Source organism: Kryptolebias marmoratus, linkage group LG9 (genome assembly GCF_001649575.2).
Source record: "Kryptolebias marmoratus isolate JLee-2015 linkage group LG9, ASM164957v2, whole genome shotgun sequence".
NCBI classification, from domain to species: domain Eukaryota; kingdom Metazoa; phylum Chordata; class Actinopteri; order Cyprinodontiformes; family Rivulidae; genus Kryptolebias; species Kryptolebias marmoratus.
The window spans coordinates 26,442,629-26,460,936 of record NC_051438.1 but is presented as its reverse complement, the minus strand read 5'-3'; the positions used below and the strand labels follow the sequence as shown (position 1 = coordinate 26,460,936).

At 35.6% G+C, this 18,308-nt stretch overlaps 1 protein-coding gene across 3 annotated transcripts in view; it reads left to right on the top strand.

Annotated features, from left to right (window-relative positions):
* The window catches only part of fstl5 (follistatin-like 5), a 151,873-nt gene that overhangs the window by 37,680 nt on the left and 95,885 nt on the right, over nucleotides 1–18,308 (top strand). For all 3 annotated transcript variants that reach the window (XM_017417479.2, XM_017417480.3, XM_025006188.2), the window contains exon 4: nucleotides 17,104–17,352. In XM_017417479.2, the coding sequence (XP_017272968.1) occupies nucleotides 17,104–17,352 (249 nt within the window). The remainder of the gene's footprint in view (nucleotides 1–17,103; nucleotides 17,353–18,308) is intronic.

Sequence of the window (18,308 nt, the reverse complement as noted above, 5' to 3'; positions counted from 1 at the left end):
ACAACAAGTCCTGTGAATTTGGAGACATTTGTTCTTTTTTTGCAAAAGTTACCAGGGGGGAACCAAATATTTCAGCCGTCTGAAATAATCGGTTCCCCCTCTAAAACATGGGACAAAAATAATTTACCAACTACTCCTTACCTGTGTTTATTCCTCTGTATTATGATATTATTAGCACATTTTATTCCTAAAAGAATGATGTTTTTTTTGTTTTTTTTAATGAGAAATATTTGCCCCTCTAAACAATTCTGTTAATAGATAAGTCATTATTTATTTTAATTATTGTTTTTGTCAACACATTGTCTATATTGTCCATAACAGGTGCTAATTTCCACCCCTGTCTGTAGTGTTTTACTAGTTGTGTGAAAGATGAATTAAAACTCTTATTTAAACCAAAATTTACTTGAAAACAAACAAACTGATTTTCATTTTTTTTTTTTTTTGTTCTTCAACAAGTTGGTTTGGTAGAACAAAGAAATTTCACTTGAAAATCCAACCTTAAAAAAAACCAAAGCTGGTTGATTCAGATTTAATCAAGATCTGTAGTTATCAGTCTTTATTTTTTATTGTGTAAAGCTTGATATTTGTTTCATGTTTGTAGTTTTTTGCTTTTTTTAACACGAGTCATGCCTGAGGTGCTGTCACACATCATTATTAAACCACACTTTGTACTTATTTAATGAACATTGACTCACATCCTGATTACTCACCTTGTACTGCATATATGCATGTGTATGTATGTTTACTAAAAATCCAATGTTAGGTTGTATAAACATTAAGCCAAGTAGAAGTGTGACATTACTTTGGTGCTTTAGTGTATTTTCAGATCATATTTGGATTCTCAGCCTTTAATACCAGATTAACTCATTTCATAATGTGCTCATTTTATTCAAGATGAAGGAAAAGTGTGTCAGAACTTGGATTTTATATTTAACTTTAGCAAAGAGTCTCAGCTCAATTTAGACATTTTCTTCTGCTGAAGGTTTAAAAAGAAAATCCAAAATTTTTTAGTGCCGAAATTTCAGAAATTGTAGTTAAAATATATTTTATCAGCAGTTTATTTAAATACAATTTATGAAACTGACAAGCACTGTTCATGAGAAGAATGGACTTTCTCCAAAGGGTTTCTTGTCTTTTACAAAAAGAATTTGAAACAGTTTATTTATTTTTTTTAAGATACTTCCCACAATCCTTTCAGCTGAGGTGCTGTAGGCATTTTCAACAGGGAGATCATAGACTGCTGAGATTTTATAGGCCCTTCTCATTTAAAAAAAAATATCTTCCTCCTTTTTCCTCTCTCTGCTCTCCTTCGTCATCCTGCCTGTGACCCAAAAATCAATCTCTGCAAAATATTTTGAATAATGCCTCAGATTTAGTATTCATCTGAAGGAGAGGAGACGTTAAGAAGGGGAGCATCAGTAAATACTTAGCAGAACTCTTTTTGACATCTTTGATGTCTAAAGCGTGCATGACTCAATCTGATTTTGTAAATTCAGTTTAGGATATTATATACTTTGTCACCAATGCATTTAATTAGCCACCTGACAGAAATTATAAAATTCAGTGCTATACAGCTGTAATAAAATGGTTGATGCGGGTTTCTCGTTTGCAAATTTTAATTGACATTGAAAGTGACGGCTCTGAAGAAATTTCTTGTCTCTCCTCGTCTCCTCTGCTCACATCTGGTGGGAGAGACTAAGACATGAGGAGAAAATTGAGGATATTCAAATTGGGAAAATGAGTTTAAGGATATTTCTTTCTCCTTGCTTGGCAATAATGCACCATCCCTCTTGAAAGAGTTGATATTTGAGGCAAAATGTTGTAAGATTCACAACCATTTATGGGTGTAGTGATGTATTTATCTGTAGGGAAACCCTTTTCCTGTTCTTTTTACCCTTTTTTTGTTCCCATTTGACATATTTGGCACATAATTCATTACAGCCTCTGGGCAGAATGTGTGTAGATACAAGTCTGACAGTTTAAGTGTGGAAACTCTTAAAACAGGCATTAGTTCAAATTTCATTTTTCTTTACGTGCCCTCATATAGTGGGGGCGTTGACATGACATTTGACAGTAAAGAGGTCACATTTCTGTACCCCATGCTTGGCGTTGATGTCTAATCGTCAAACAGGAAGTATATTGGACTTTATTTTTGTTATTCACAGTTTTGTTCAGGAAGTGGCCAGTTTTTAGGTTTCTGAGCAGACATGTCAAATGTAGAAGTGGCCAAGTGAGAGCATTTAATTTGCAAACATTAGCTTATTGTTATACCTATAAACTACAAGATAGTTTATTGTGCAGATGGATATTAGTGTAGTCATTATTATATTGAAGATGGTTATTAATGATTGCTTTTGGCAGTGGGTGTTATGTTTGCCCGTATGTGTTTATATCTATTACCAAAATATCTCATAAACCACTGAAGGAACTTTAATGAAACTGTCAAAGTAATTAATGGATGTGCATCTACAGCTGATCAACTTTTGGAGTCAACCTAATACAAGGTGGCTGCCACAGCCAACTGAACTTAAAAAAAAAAATGCAAGCATTGCTTTTACCCAGTCAGTTTTCCAGATATTGTTCTATAATTAGGTGTGGTAGCAGCTGAGAGTCATTCACAACAGATACTCCAAAACCTACTTGTTGCGTGAAATTGTTGCTTATAACTTTAGCATAAACTGTTTGAGTCAACCCAGCTTGTCTGTTAGCAAAATATCTCAAGATCAAATGGATGGATTTTAATGAAACTTTCAGAAAGTAATCATTGGATGAACATCTTCAACTGGTTTACTTTTGGAGTTATTAGAAATTTAAGATTTCTGCCTCAGCTAATCAACATTTGGCAACACAAAACTGGCTATAATGCTGTCAGTTTCAACGATATTGAACTAAAATTTAATCTGAAGTAGTTGGTAGTAATTTGATGACATCTCACAGTATTGAATGAGCTTGACCATGACATTATTTTCAAGGTTTTACCAAAATGTCTCCAACTTTTTTCTCAACATAGATGATCTGTTTCAAACTCTGGTATCAAACTTTGGTATCATCTGCATTCCTACAAGGAATCATTGGCCCTTAATTGCATCTGTATTTGGCACCGTTTTCTCTAACCAGGTCCATCTCCCAGTGTGGTTCTGAACACTGTGACTAAATAATGTGCTATGGTTCTCTTCCTGGTTGACAGATGTATCTCATTTGTCAATTTGTCACCTTCCTAATGTGTTCTTTTTCTCCTCTAAACAAGAGACAGTGTCAGGCAAAAGGTGGTCCTTCTGTCCAACCCGTCTGCCACTAAGTGTTTGAAAGGGCTGCTAAGTGGACGCACCGTTTCCCCATTTTTCTTCACAGGGGAAGGTCGAAGCAGTAATTGTAGAGGGTGCATTACCATAAAGGGTGGCCCCAGCTGTCGGCTGTGATTCAGCTCAATGCACCATGTTCTGGAAGCCAAGAGGGGAGGCCTCACTTTGGCCAGTTTTCAGTAAACTCATTACCAACTTAGACAGGAAGACAGCAACGAGAACTGCACAGAGATAGTTCAAGTATCAACAGTTTTGTTGGAGGCCTTTTAAAACTGTTAGCCTTAAAACTTCGATTTCTAAAGCTGAGACACTACATCCATTTTGAGCTGAGATCTAGAAGGACAATGTGATAAAAGAGAAGCTTAAGAGAGTTCTGTGATTTACTGAATACATTTAATTTAAAAAAAAAATCTTTTGCCAAATGAGTGGTAAATATTTTGTGCTCTAAAATATCAACAGAAGACATTTATTGTTGTTCAGCTTTTTCAATCTCCTCCGCTTTAAACCAAATGATGAATTGCATGTTTTTGAAAAGAAAATGACTAAATACTAGCAGCCTTTCCAGGATGTACTTTCTTTCTTACTCAGTGACAGCTAAGGTTCATTTCAGGACCCCGCTACTTTGATAATTGTGAACTGGCTGTAGCAGATGGATTTACCAAAAATAGCCTGCCTAAAATGAAATCTCTTGTATTGCAGAGTGGTGAATTTTGTCATGTATTTGTAATGTGCCCCTTCATGCATACATGAATGTGTTCCTTGTTTCAGCCTCTTGTATTTCTTGGTCTGGCGACATGTTCAGGGAGTTGGTGCTCAGTCTTTCAGATACCGTAAAGCACTTTAAAAAAAATGAATAGATTGAAATTATTTTACATTTAGTAGGGAAGAGGAACCAAACACAAACCCAGATGAAAGAAATACTGTTTTCTACAAAGTCTCACTGAATGGCAGTGCGGAAAAGACAAAGGGCAACTAATACCATCAATTTTCTGGTTTGCTCTAATTGGAGTCCCAGAACAAGTGAGTGCCACGGACCCCCAGCTTGTTATGCAATCTCTAACAAGACCCGGGGCTGCTAGTGAAATGAAACTTCATAAAATAAATCGATTGATTTAGCTACATAAAATACCCAATGGAACTTGTTTAAAATAATCTCACCGTCCTCATTACATGTGTATGAAAAACAAATGGTGGAAAATTCACCTAATAGGGTTGAGTTCTGCTGTTATGGTATATAACTGAGAAACACTGACATTATTGCAGATGTTGACAAATAACTTTGTGTGGAATTTTAAATTAAAGTTTGTGTTTTTTCAGCTCTTATCTGGTGAAAATAGTTGAGTTAAACAGGTTTTTTTTTTTTTTTTACACTCCCAATTATGTTGCATTTTAGGTTTAGAAGCAGACATCAAACTGAAAGCCAAATCTGTCAGTTTAAACAAAAAAAATACAAAATTCTTTGGAAATCTGTACAGTCTATTGAAAGGCTGAAAATGACACATCTAATTTATGCGGAGATGCTTTTGTAGAGTGATGCTGATTAGATTTGTTGGGTCACTTGGTTATTGGATGGTGCTAAATTTACCATATGAGCTGATTTTAAGCTTGTTACACATCATCGTTTTAGACTTGATGAGAACCAGTAAAGACACACTAGATCCTTCTCAGTTTCTTATCGTTTGGAGTTTAGGTTAGAACCGGAACAGCAAGATAATTTTATTAGTAAAGAATGAACGTTAAATCAAGTGTTACGATTAACTTTGAAATGTTTAGATTGGTTACTGTTTATCTTTATATAGCCTTACTTTTTTGAGTTTTTTATAAAAGTGGCAGAAATGTAGGAATTCTACACCAACATAATGCTAGAACAAACATCACAGTTTTCTCTAATTGTTGCCCACACTGTTAGGACTTTGCTGTAATCCAGAAGTGTTAATGTTTATGAGCTGCCTCTCTGCTCAGGCTTTAGGGAAACCTGTTTACTCTGGTGTTAACTGAGTAAAACTGTCTGGGTATGTAGTTTCTACAGCTCAGTCTTACTACATTAAGCTCATTAATTTTTGTGGCTTTGGACTTTTTTCTCTGGCTAATTTCTGTGAGGCTATCAATATGAAAGATGGTTAAAATTCACAAGTTAAAAATACCATTTTAACCATTTAAGTTTTTTTTCTCACTCAAAGCATGGTGGTGAGCTGAAATTAAGTTAAAAAGTTATAGAACAACACCAACTTAGTTTTTTATGTGCATAAAGCTAAAATAAAGACAAATTGGTTTTAAAAAACTTTACTTGAAAAGCATTATCAGTACATTAAAGCAGAGTAAGATGATTGGTCAAAGTTGCAAACCTGAGCAGAATTTGCTGGATTGGTTGAGTTTTCATTCATATTAACGTTTGGAACGACTGTTCTCATTCATATTTTGCAGCCTTTGATCTTTTAACAAGTGTAGACATTTTGTTTTGTTGCCCGTCTGAAATATTTATGTCTCCCTAATCTGTCATCTCCTTTTCTTCTATCTTTATGTAATGTATTAATTTGTATGCATGGGGACTGCCTTACACCCACCAGACTCAAGCCCATACCAGAAATGTATTTGAATAATTCAAAAGCTGCAAACATCGAGCTCTAAACTGTATATTAATTCTAAAATTACACACCACCTCCTGGGACTGGGTTGCAATTTTAATAACTCGTCACATATATACCAAGGAGCAGCATGTTGCACTACTTTTCTCATTGGAAGACTCCTGTTGTTTCGTCTCGCTTCACATTTTTGTCACAATTTAATTTGTGATGGCTTTCGTACAGTAAGTCTTAATTCGCTGTAGATTCACGGAGTGCACTGAGTGTCTCTTTATGGGCAGGGAAGTAAGTTATTTTTAAATGAGGCTACGGGACTCCAGTGCAGCATCAAGTTATAAGCACCAAAGTCAGGTTTATGATCTGGGCAGTAAAAAAAAAAGGAGAGAGAAGGCCTAAAAACTAATCTTGAACCACTTTGGGACTCTGTTTAGTTCTGATTAGTATGCAACTTTTCTGTCACTAGTATTTGATTATCGACCATATTAAAAATGACTAATCAGACTACTAAATTACTCCTGATCAAAAGTAATTAGTTACATCACTGTTACTTGCTGGGAAAAGTAAATAAACTCTAATATATAATCTGAACAACCCTTTGAGGCCGTGTACTTACAGAATGCATTAATTGTAGACTCCCTCAGTGCTTAGTGTACCTAATGGTCCGTAGACAGAAGGTTTGTAAAAAAAACATGAAAAGATTCAAATGGAATGACAGATGCGTTTATACTGTTCAAAGCACCTAACTGAGGATTGTTTTCAAAGGAACTTTTAGGTTTATAGGTCTCAGTGCATGTGACTTATAAAGCTGTGTGTATTTTTTTAAACGATCTTACAAAAATATAGCTACTCTGCAGTTTATTAGAAGTTTTCTTTTACTGCTTCAGCATTTTCTGTAGAAGCTGCATCTTTGGCCCAGGTTAAAGCTGGTCATCTGTGTTGTGAGGCTCCTCCTGAAATCTGACGTAGAAAGTTTCACTAATGGCAGACATATTATCACACATTATTGTAATAATGCTCTTGTCTTCATCACTCACAACCTTTAGAAGAGAACTCTGATATATAAACACATCTTCCATGCCAACTCTTGTAGAAAAAGGCAAAACACACGAGTTTGAACAATAAAATGTTAAGTTATAAGTAGCCTTTTATTTCCACCCCAAGTGAAAAGGTTAAGTATATACTTGCACTGTGCAACGTTACATGTTCCCATAAATATAACCGGATTTTGGATGGCTCTTCACATTTCTTTAGTGCGGAACTTGACGACTGATGCGTGACTCGCCAGCCGTCTTAAAAACCTCGATGAAAAGATTGACATGATGCCACAATTGGTTGTCTGTTTCTAGTTTTCTTTTTAAACTCCTCATCCTGCGACTATAAAAAGAATACTACTGTCATGACCAGTGGTCATTTTTTTTGCCTCAAATGTCAGAGAAAAAGCCAGAATTTAAGCAAGATGCCATTAAATGAGGCATCTAGTGATGAATTTGACAAATCTATAATAGGAACGGGTTGAAGTTTTTCCAGATTGAAGCTCAGGAGGGAATTTGTACTACTACAAATTCTACTCAGTTATTTATTTATTTTTCCTTTCTCTGCAAAGGCTTTTAGTGAGCCACCAAGGTTTGGTTTTACTTTAAATGACAATCGGCTCTGTACCATTACCTCTTTGTTCAAAAGTTGAACTGTTTAAACTGTTTATTTATTTTTTGTTAAATCAAACTAAAGTGAATGGATTGGTTTTTTTTTTTTAATTTTTTAAAAATTTTATATGACCTCAAATATGTTTTACCCTGTCTTTCTAAGTATTTTAATGTTGATGTTTGGTTGCACAAACAGTTCATATCTTGATTTTAGCTCGTGGCTGTAAGGAATATGCTAATGCTTCTACAAACTGACTTTCTCAGGTCATTAGAATAACATTTATGAGCCATTTTGCGGTGTGCTATTACAGCAAGCAATTTATTTTCAAGTCTTTTGTTGTCCTAATGAACTTTCAAAGAACGTTAAACTGCTTATCTGAAAATAACATGGGCAAGGGTAAAAAAGTGAGTTATGGGTGTCATGGTAATCATCAGGACTGCCAGCGGAAGCATAACGTGCTGCACATTTAACAAGATCAACAATATTACCATCAACACTCATCTCCAGCGTATAAATGACTCCCAGGATGTTGATAAGCATAATTTTTGGCAAACCATATCCCAAATGTGTAGAATTAAATGGAGTGAGACGAATCTAATTGAGATTCATCAATAATTCTTAGTGATCTGCATGAACCCATGCAACTTAGTGGATAATGATGAAGGCTTGGCAGTAGCAGTGCTGTCGTTTCTGTCTGAAGGTCAACATAGTAATCATAGGAAGGAACATTATCTTGAAGGTCGGTTTCTGCTTTCAGCCAACATTAACTTTAACGCACCTTTCATCTGAATGGCAAGACCGCTTCAGTGTCTAAACATGAAATTACTCGTGAGAGGTCCACCCATCTCCTTCGCGTTCTACATTTTTATTATACTTGATGTTGAAAATGATTTTGACTTAAGTTAATGTTTCCGTGGCAGAATACATTATAAATACTTCTGTGAAGACTTCTTCCTCCAAGCTTGTCAGTATTATTCTCACAGCAGTGACGGCAGTCTTTGATAGGCCATACGAGGGGAAACGGTTTAGGATTTAGAGTCTCTAACGTATTTTGATTCCAGCATTTCTTTTAAGCTTTTTTTTTTCTTGGGTCCCTTTTAGTGTCACTGTTCACATGTAGAGAGAGAGATAGTGACTCTTGCAGTATCGTCTCTTGTTTTCAGCAGGGGGTTCGGCTTATGGTTGCAGTTTAGGGGGAAAACATGACTAGAATTTAGATTTTCTGTTCTGTTTTGAGCAGAGATCTTAGGTTTCAATGCTTTTAATTCTGGGGGGAAAATCCTTTTGTTGCAGCTTTTTGTCAGATCAGAGCAGTGCTTGCTGCAGTGTTTTCATCATTCAGTTGAAATCCAAAGTCTTATTGACAATTGTTTGTTTTTTGAAATGGCCTCTACCATTTTTTAAATTGTATAAGAACAAAAGGCTTGATCTTAACAAAGAGCTACACAAGCCCTTCATTGTAAAATACATCATTACTTTAGGTTTTGAGCCAGAAGTAACAAATGGATTTACACTGTTAGAGCAGCTGGACCATGCTAAATTGTTTGTTGTTTTTTGATTGATTTCCTTCTTCTGAAATATTAGTTTTCCAGTAAATAATTTCCTTACCTCACAAAGTGTTTGCCCCAGGGAAGGGAGACCCAGATGTATATTAAATTCACCATGACCACAAACATTTCTTAAATCCTTTTTGTTAGAAGTTTTCCATATTACAGAGTATGAATTTATTGTGTTTTAAACAAGCTTGGTGCTTCCTTTGATTTCCATTGAATATAGCCAACAAGCAATCCCCATGAAAGAGGCACACGAATTTATCACCTGCCCCCATGTATTAATCTTGGCCGTAAACTAACCTGCAGCGGCAAAAATCCACTTCAAAGACAGCCTATTTAAATGGAACTTGTATAAATAGTTTTCAACCACTGAATATTTGAGTCTAAAAATCTCAAAGTAACATACCAAATTCACAGAAGCATCCATAAATTGTGTTCATAACAGAGAAAGTAACGGTGGAATACAATTTAAGGAAACAAAATCACCTCATCTCTCTGCTGTTTTGCCTACCAACCAGCCCACTGTAATGTGAAGTAGTAATGGGCCGAGTGTGGGGTGCTTACAATTAGTCGGCAATCTGTGATAAATGGGGTTGTTTGTGGAAACGCTCTCAGTGCTGCGTCCTGATGTGGACAGAATGAGAGAGGAGCCGAGCCCACGTTCAGTCATTAAGGGACCAAATGAAATGGGACGGAAAGTTGCCAAGTGGCTGCCAGGTGCTCTCGTACGCTCCTTCACATGTGCTGTCATCCAGAGATCAACACACACATGCTGTTCAAGGCTGAGAGGAATACATTTCTTCAGTCACGTTTCTGTAATTTAATACTTCTAGGTTTTTATTGCAGAGTTGTATTTTATCCAATATTGCATAGCTTTTACAACTTCGAAGCCATTTACATTTATATATGAGACAAAGCCATTTTTGTAGTATAGTTGTTCTTTAGTATTTTTAACAATTCTTAACCACACATGTCTGTCTCCCCTAATAGATAAGTAAATAAGCTGTCTGATTAGCTGGCTGTGAGTCAAAGCTGTAAATCAAAAATTTATAGAAATCTGTAGCAGAAGGATGTTTTATTAAACACTGTAGACAGATGTCACGTGGCTATAAATCTTTCTAAACAACTTACAGCCTTATTCCATATGTTGTTTATTCATACAGTTTTGATTTATATTTACATGTCCTCTGTGCTTTGCAGAGATTTCTAATAAATTCATTAAAAATTTCATGAATCAGTCGGACGTAATTTAATCAAAACGCGTATTTTGCCAGACTTTGAAAAACAATCTATTCACGTTCCATTTGTGTCAACAGAGAAACCGCAAGATGTTCAAAAATGAGCACTACTCCATTTTCACATCTGCCTTTTTTATCTGCACTGAAAGTGAGCTTGGCTTCTTTAAAAGTGTAAATTACATTTTTACTGTACGGAGGAATTTTCCGCTTTGTTAGGTTCAGAAAAACATGTCCTTGTGCAGTGTTTTGACTTTTGAACTGATTTTGGTTTAGTTACTTTTGCATTTAAAAAGTAAATTGAATTTCATTGTTAAACTTTCGATTTGAATCCTTGATTATCAGATATCAGACATTCTTTTTGACCTCGGCTTTCATTTGACTAGCGAGAAGGATTTGGCATCTTCACGCAGAGTTAAACTGCACAATTGGCAAAAGACACAACCGGGACACTGTTCAACATTGAAAATATTAAATTCTGCAGTTTTGCGTTGACTGAAATTCGCTCAAAACGGAACCATAAAAATGGCATGTAGTTTTCAAAGACCTTTTCTCTTTAGTGGAGGGACTGTGGATAAGGACTCGTTGGGCTGGAAGGAACATCATCAATGTTTCAAAGTGTCCTACTCTGCTTCAAAGGGTTGAAAGATCCCATGCCTCAAATAGGCGCTCATAAAATGTTCAAACGTTGTTTATGCCACCAGGAGTCAAAGAGCTGTCACTGCTGCAATTACCATATGGTCGAGAGAAAGGAAGCCATTTAGGCAGGTAATAACATGGCACCTTTGTTACTGCGCTGACTGATAACATGCTTTTCAGCAGATTCACACCAAGACAGCAGAGAGAAATAGGTCTTTGAATTGACCAATACAATAGTCTTAAACTGTTATATATAAAATGACCTTAAGAATGAAAAAGAAAAAGATTTTACAGCTTAAGTGTTAGATTTTAAATGTGTCCAACTGGCAGCTTACATTGTGAAGAAGCTGGATTTTTGTAGGATATTTAATATGATAATTATATTTTGTGGCCAAAATGCAAAACTTTAGACCAGTGTTAAACTCTCATTTAAGTTGTGACAATATTTTGTGAAATTGTTTTTTCACCAGTTTAGTTTTTGATCATGAACGCTGATTTTTGTTTCGGTTGTTCAAATTTATTGCTTGTTATTATTAAGCTCACTTTTTGTTAAGATTGTTTTTAGACATTACTGGTCATAGTTTTGCATGCATTCCTCATGCAGGCATTTACTATAAATAAAGCAGAAATGTGAAGGCTTTATTTAAATTTTTGGAGCTGAAGAAGCATTGGGGATGAAAGGTTAAACATTTCCAAGAATACAAAGATTTGATATCTTCTGTTTAGGGTTTAAGGATATAAATTACCTCATAACTGCATTTATTAGCAGTGCATTAGTTTTAGGGTACAACTTGGCCTGAGAATATTTGCTCAGAGGTGAGCCCCCCAAAAAGAAAAGAAGAAAAAAACTAAATAATCTCTTACCTCAGATCTTGACCTAAAATTCGGTCTGATAGCTGCAGGTTTGTGAAGGCACTAACAGCCTACCACCTGCTTTCTTTTGGCAAATAAAAGTGTGCCAGACAGTGTGGAAATGCACTGACTTGACCATTAAATTTCTTTCGCTGTCGATACGTCAACTTATTCATTATCAGCAAATAATATTCATAACCTTTTTGTTTCAGAAATGCTGCTGATGGTCATATTTCAGTTCAGCCATTTTGGGGGGAAAGAATGATTGCACGCTGAATGATGCCAGACTTTTAACCTTTTAATAATTTAAACTTGTTCTTTGTATGACAAAGTACTTTTGCTGTTTCTGTGGATGCTTTCTGTATTTGGAGCTCTCTGTAGGGCCTTAAGCACTTGCTTAGTGTCTGCTGACAATTCAGAGAACCTTTTGATGCAAAGTTTCAGCTGATGTGAAAAGAAAGTGACATTGTTTCTGTTCAATGTTAATCTTTAACATTATTTCAGCTGTTTATTTTGGCTTTCATCTTCATGTTCGCGGAGGTGGGTTTGCTTTACTTGGTGCACTGCGTATGCTCAGCCTGAGAGTGTTGTTTACTACATTTGGCTCTCTCTCAGGACTCAGAGCTGTTGTAGTGGAAAAGATCAAATAAGTGCTAAACCAACAGTGGTATTTTATAAGCTGAAAAAAGGAAAAAAAAAAAAAAAAAACGGGGAAAAATGTGGCCCATAGGAGTTTGTCCAAGAGTTAGTGATTCAAAACATTTAGCCATATTGCTTAAATGAATGTGAGCATTTATATTCAGACTGAGCACCAGAGATGCCAAAAGGCAGCTTGAATGGCTTTACACAGGGAGGAGGTAGTTCCACATTTGTAGAGCGGTTTGATAGCTGTGCTTTAATCTGTCAGTAAAGACTATCTGATTATGTTGACCATGTCCAAGTATCTGTTATCTCCTCACACAGTGTTCAGCACATTATGCATGCATAGAGGGATGATGCCCTCCAAATGATGCACACTAGAGGCACATCTGCCAGGACCTTGGTGTTCCCTCCACACTCTGACTAAAGGTTAATGTTCTACCACCACAGAACACATTTTCATTTCAATATTTAATTAGAAAATTCCAAATGTATTTAATATGGTTCAAAATCTTAACCAGAGTGTCAGTCTTTGCAGTACTGGAAGCCTATGTCACATGTTGATGATGTCTTTTTCCTGTTTGTTTGATGTCATTCAATTTCTCAAATACTTTAGTGAGGTTTGAGATCTTCCTACTTCCATATTGTAGCCACATAATTATCGTTAGATTGTCAGAGTTTGTCAGGAAATAACATAAATTAGAAGTACCCTGGAATAAATTTCTCCAGCAAGTGTCTGAACTTATTAACAAAAATGACAAAAGCAACGTGTATAAAATCAGACGACATTGATGTTGATGTAGTCTGATGTTTTACATGTTTTACCACCGAGTCCTGACCGGTGTATGGAGTTTCTTATCTTTAATTTTCTCATGTGCACATAATTCCTGACATGATTGGGGCCTGCAGAAAGACACAGCAGATAGAAATCTGATGGGAAGCTGAAGATGTTTTTGGGAAACCTAATTTGATTAGACCTCAACTCACAATCCACATGGCCCAAAGAGTGGTCCCAGAAATTTAGGATTACTCCAGATATTTATTGACCATGCCATGACTGGTTTGAGCTTTGTTTTGGTTGAAAAGGGAGAGCTGCCAAATGATAAACAAATTGTTCCATTCATGCAGGAAATTTAACTCGACATCATACCTTTTTGTTTATACTTTAAAATATAATTAGTCAAGAGTTAATAACTCATTTGTGTCTGATGTCAGCTGAGCAAAGAGTTAAATGTGCATACAATTTAAAAAAAGAAAATGTGACCTTTACTGACCCTGCTTGTGGCAAAGGATGCCTGGCTGCATGACACAAATTCACTCAATAATCATTATGCCATTGCACCGAGGGGAATTAATAAACTAGCAAATTGACTGACTCCAATCGGGTCACAGTGCTCACACTTGAATCTTGTCTAAATCCTGTCTGATTGCTAGAGGATAAGGCCAGGCTTTGTTTGGGGAGATGTTAGGGATGAGAATGAGCCACATTAATTCACTTTGTCAAACTTAACGTCCGACAGCTGAATCTGAGCTCAGATATTTATGAACACTATACGTCAACATTCACATAGTCCTTAAAGCTGAAAGATTCATTCATTTGTTTGTGTACACATGTTGTCTAACAGCTTCTACAAACTTTCAGTCATGAACCTTCAGACTAGTCGCAAGATGAATGGTTTTGTGGACTTTATTTAACTTTATTCTACTGATATTTTTCCTAATTTAATCTTTATTTAAACAGAAAATGTGGCTTGGTATTCAAAATCTTTTGCAGCAATGTCCTGGCCAAGTCAGATATAAGCTGGATAAGCAGTTGCTACAGCAGAGCACCAAAAATAAAAACACAGAGCAATATATATAATGAAGTTACTTTTGCCAATGCAGTGAAGTGTATTTACATCTGATTTGTAACAGTAAAGCCATCTGTTTTTGTCTGTATGTGTCAATACTGTTTTGAGTTTTATGTGAATGTATAAATCAGAAGACCATCCTGCTTCAACCTAAATACTTTATAGACTGTTACTAATGCAGTGAAGCATCACTTGGTCAATATTTATTGTTCAGTCGTAAAACGCATTGCATGCGCTGTAAATAGTTTGTGCATGTCAGGTTTTCACCCAGTTTTTCTGTTTCTTTCGAGCAGTAATTGCATATTACTTTAGCTAAAAACAGCAATGCAACAACATATGTTTTGGTCTAAAGGGTTATAAGCAAACAGTCAGTCACATGACAGGATATTCATGAAACCATCTGTACACAAATGCTCTCTCAGACCTAGAGCGTGTGTGCTGGTCTCCAGTGCATTATTCTCTTATAGGCGCAAACTGAAAATCAAGACAAATGTTACTTTAATATACACATAGTGTCATTTTTTTATATTTGTATTGCATTCAGTAAAATAACAGTTCATGACTCTATTTCATCAGATGTTGCTGTGATGCTGAAAAGTCTGTTATAAGTTTCAACAGCAGGTGTTGGTTTATAAATAAATGCTCCAAGACTTTATTTTCCAATACATTTGATAAATAAAATATTCTCGTCATGTTGATACAAGGGAATGCTGAGCTCTGTTTTCATGGTGTGTTTTAGCAGAGCTGCAGACCTGCTGGGAATGTTAGAGACTATAGTTAAATGTGCTCTGCTTGACAAACTGTGTGACGACATGTTTAATTTGCTCCAGACATCTTATTCACTATCTTTTACTGTAGAAACAAAGCTTTTACAGTCTTCTTTGAACTGAATTACTCTGGTTTGCTGATAATAGACAGACACCACTTTTTACTGTGATATTTCTTTAGCAGCTTTTAAATGGCTGTACATTACATGACCTTTTCACAGATGAAGTGGCTAGCAAAGTTATGTTCATTTCCCTTGTAGTCACTGTTAACCTTACCCTGTGATTATAATGTAACAGTGGAGCCTCAGGGGCCATTCAGTCTGATTGAGTTTTATTTTCTGTACTCAACATATCTGTCTACTCAGCGAAGGAATATTCTAACGGACTGTCTTTAAAAGAGGAAAAATCTGCCACTGGAAAGCTAATGCATTGATGTGGTTCATGGTTTACTGTGTGCAGAAAAATCTGTGGCCTGTCAAGATTTATCAGTGTTTGTTCGGATCAAAACATCAGAGCACAACAGAGTCCCATTCTCAAAGAAAATCATTTCTGAAAAGAGCTTCCTGTTGAGTTTCTTGTAAAGAAAAATACCTATACAAAGCTTGACGTTTAAAGACTCTATAGACTTCTGCAGCCTAATCGCCACACAGGCTGTGATGTTTGTCTGGTTATCTTCTCATATCTCTCTTTGTACTCTTCAGCCTGTGAATTGAATAAATACTCTTCAAGGTTTTAGTTTTTTCTGTTTTAAGGGTCTCTTTGATTCAAGGAATGTTAGTTGCTGTATAACACAAACTGCAAAGTCCTTCAGTGTGAAGTGGTTAATTACATGCAGAATGAAACTTATAGATGTGTGAACAAATACACATTTTAAATATAGCCTTTTGTTACTTTACCTTTTTTGAACTATTTGAAGGATGCAGTATAGAGTTGTTTCTTTAAATCACAGGTTGTTGATTATCTATGAGTTCATTTAAAGATTAAAGCCTAAACAATGTACTACAAAGCAGAAATATTAGCTTATATTTAGCCTAAAGTCAGTTTTTAGTCCAACAAAACTGTCTCTCTGTTTTTGGCTAGATAACATATAAAAAAAAGCTATAATTTCCCTGAATTTTCTTTTGTGATCATTTTCTAGACAACCCAAGTAGTGTGAAATAGCATTTGAATATTGCCAGACAGAATAATAAATCTGCCTGATAATGTAAACAAAATGAGGGAATTGTTTGAGACTAAAATTTGTTTGATTGTGAGACCAAATTCTTATATTTGTCAAATAAAATTATTTCAAATGAAATTTCTGTTCAGTTGTGGAAAGCTTTATGATGTAAATTCTCTACTTGAGCTTTCTGTGCAGCTGTCCCAACAAAACACATACATTTTTAACTATTCATAATTAATATTTATTAATTTTATACATCAGTTAGAATTTGTTAACATTTAGATGATATCCTAATGGAATTGCAATGACCTTGAACTGAGAAAAGAAACTATGAATACACTAGAAAATAAAAACCCTTCAGCTGCACAGTAAAATTTAAAAAAGTAGCAAAGGTGAATTTTTAAATTTGTATATTTATTTATTTATTTCCTCTCCATTTTGTTTCTATGTTAATTTTTTTCCATTATATTTTTAACCTTACAAACTAGTTATTAAACTGGCAAAACCTCCATAATTTGCACAGTCTGAGTTGGAGCACATATAAACAATAGTATGTTATTAAAAAATAAATTATATTTGCTTACAAAGACTGAAGGCAGTTTTTTATGCTGTAATGTACTTTAAAAGGACTTGCAGTCTGATATATTTTTTGTGAAGTTTATCTTGCATATTTGTACATCTAAAACATTTTTAGTTGAGAAATGCATCATTGGGTTTTGATGAAATTTTTCAAAGTAACCTAAAATAAAATTGTGTTTTCAATTCATTTTAGCAGACACCCCCACCCCTACACACAAAGATTACTAATTTAAAACCAACAAACAACAACAACCAAAAAAATCAATGATGATGATAGCAATTTTCTTTATTTTCTATAGGTTATATGGGACATACCAGCTACCCAGGTCCATGTGAACACAAGTACTGTGGTTTGGGACGCCATTGTGTGGTCAACCATGGGACCGACCAAGGGGAGTGCAGGTGCTTGGATCACTGTAAACCACACTATAAACCTGTGTGTGGCTCAGATGGGAAGCTGTATCAGAACCACTGTGAGCTCCACCGGGCCTCCTGCCTCAGCGGACAGAGGATTACCATCATGCACAGCGAGGAGTGCTTCTACAAAGGTAAGAAGTCATGTGACTTTGCTCCAGTGAATGAAGTGCCCAGTCATGTAGCAGATCCATTGTGAAGTCCCGTTGACTCTGTAAATGGAGGAATTTGATTTGGTGTAAATTTTTGCTGTGTGCAGGACAGTGCGTTTGAAAGTTTTTGTGGTTCAGCAGCTCCAATAAAAAAAAAAGCTGTTGTAGATAAAGATATTTATAAGAATAGAAGCCCACTGTAGCATGTACAATTTCATTTTTGTTTGAATCCATGAAAGAGTGTTACCTTTGGGGAAAAATAGTAAAAACAGCAGCGGGGTTACCTGTACAAGGTACCTGTACTGGTAACAGAACAACACCAGTGTTGCCAACTCCTCAGTTAGGACAGCAGCCAGTGGCTGTCCTGAAAGTTGCTAGTAGTTTGCATAATTGGCCTTGTGCATGGAATTATAATAAGTTAGTAATGAGTAAAACAAAACACCCTAAATATGCTTAGAACTACAAACTTCTGTCAGTTACTTTTTCTTTTTTTCTCTGTCACAATTCCAACCCTTAACTGTGCAAAAAGTGATCCAAAAGAGACAGTTGAGCATTACTTAAGGTATATCTATTGTTTGTTTTTAGTTTTTTAGTTTCCTAAAGTCCGGTTTGGTTTTAATTGTTACTCATTGTTCTAATTGTATAATTCTGTTTACCAATTCTGACTGTAAGCCAGTGTAGGATCAGACAGCAGAGGCTTTGTGCAATACGTGGTTTCACGTCAGTCTCCCAGGAGTCTCTAACAACACCAGAAAAAGTCACTAGATTTGTTACTAGTTGCTTTTTTGAAAAGTGACTAGCTGGCAACACTGATAATAACAGTCATGCATTTGTTTTACTTCATCTTTTCATAATTAATGTAAAAGTAAAGACATGCTGTATGGCTTTGACATGCAACTTTGCAGAACATGCAATCCTTCACTTATAATTTCCTGGCA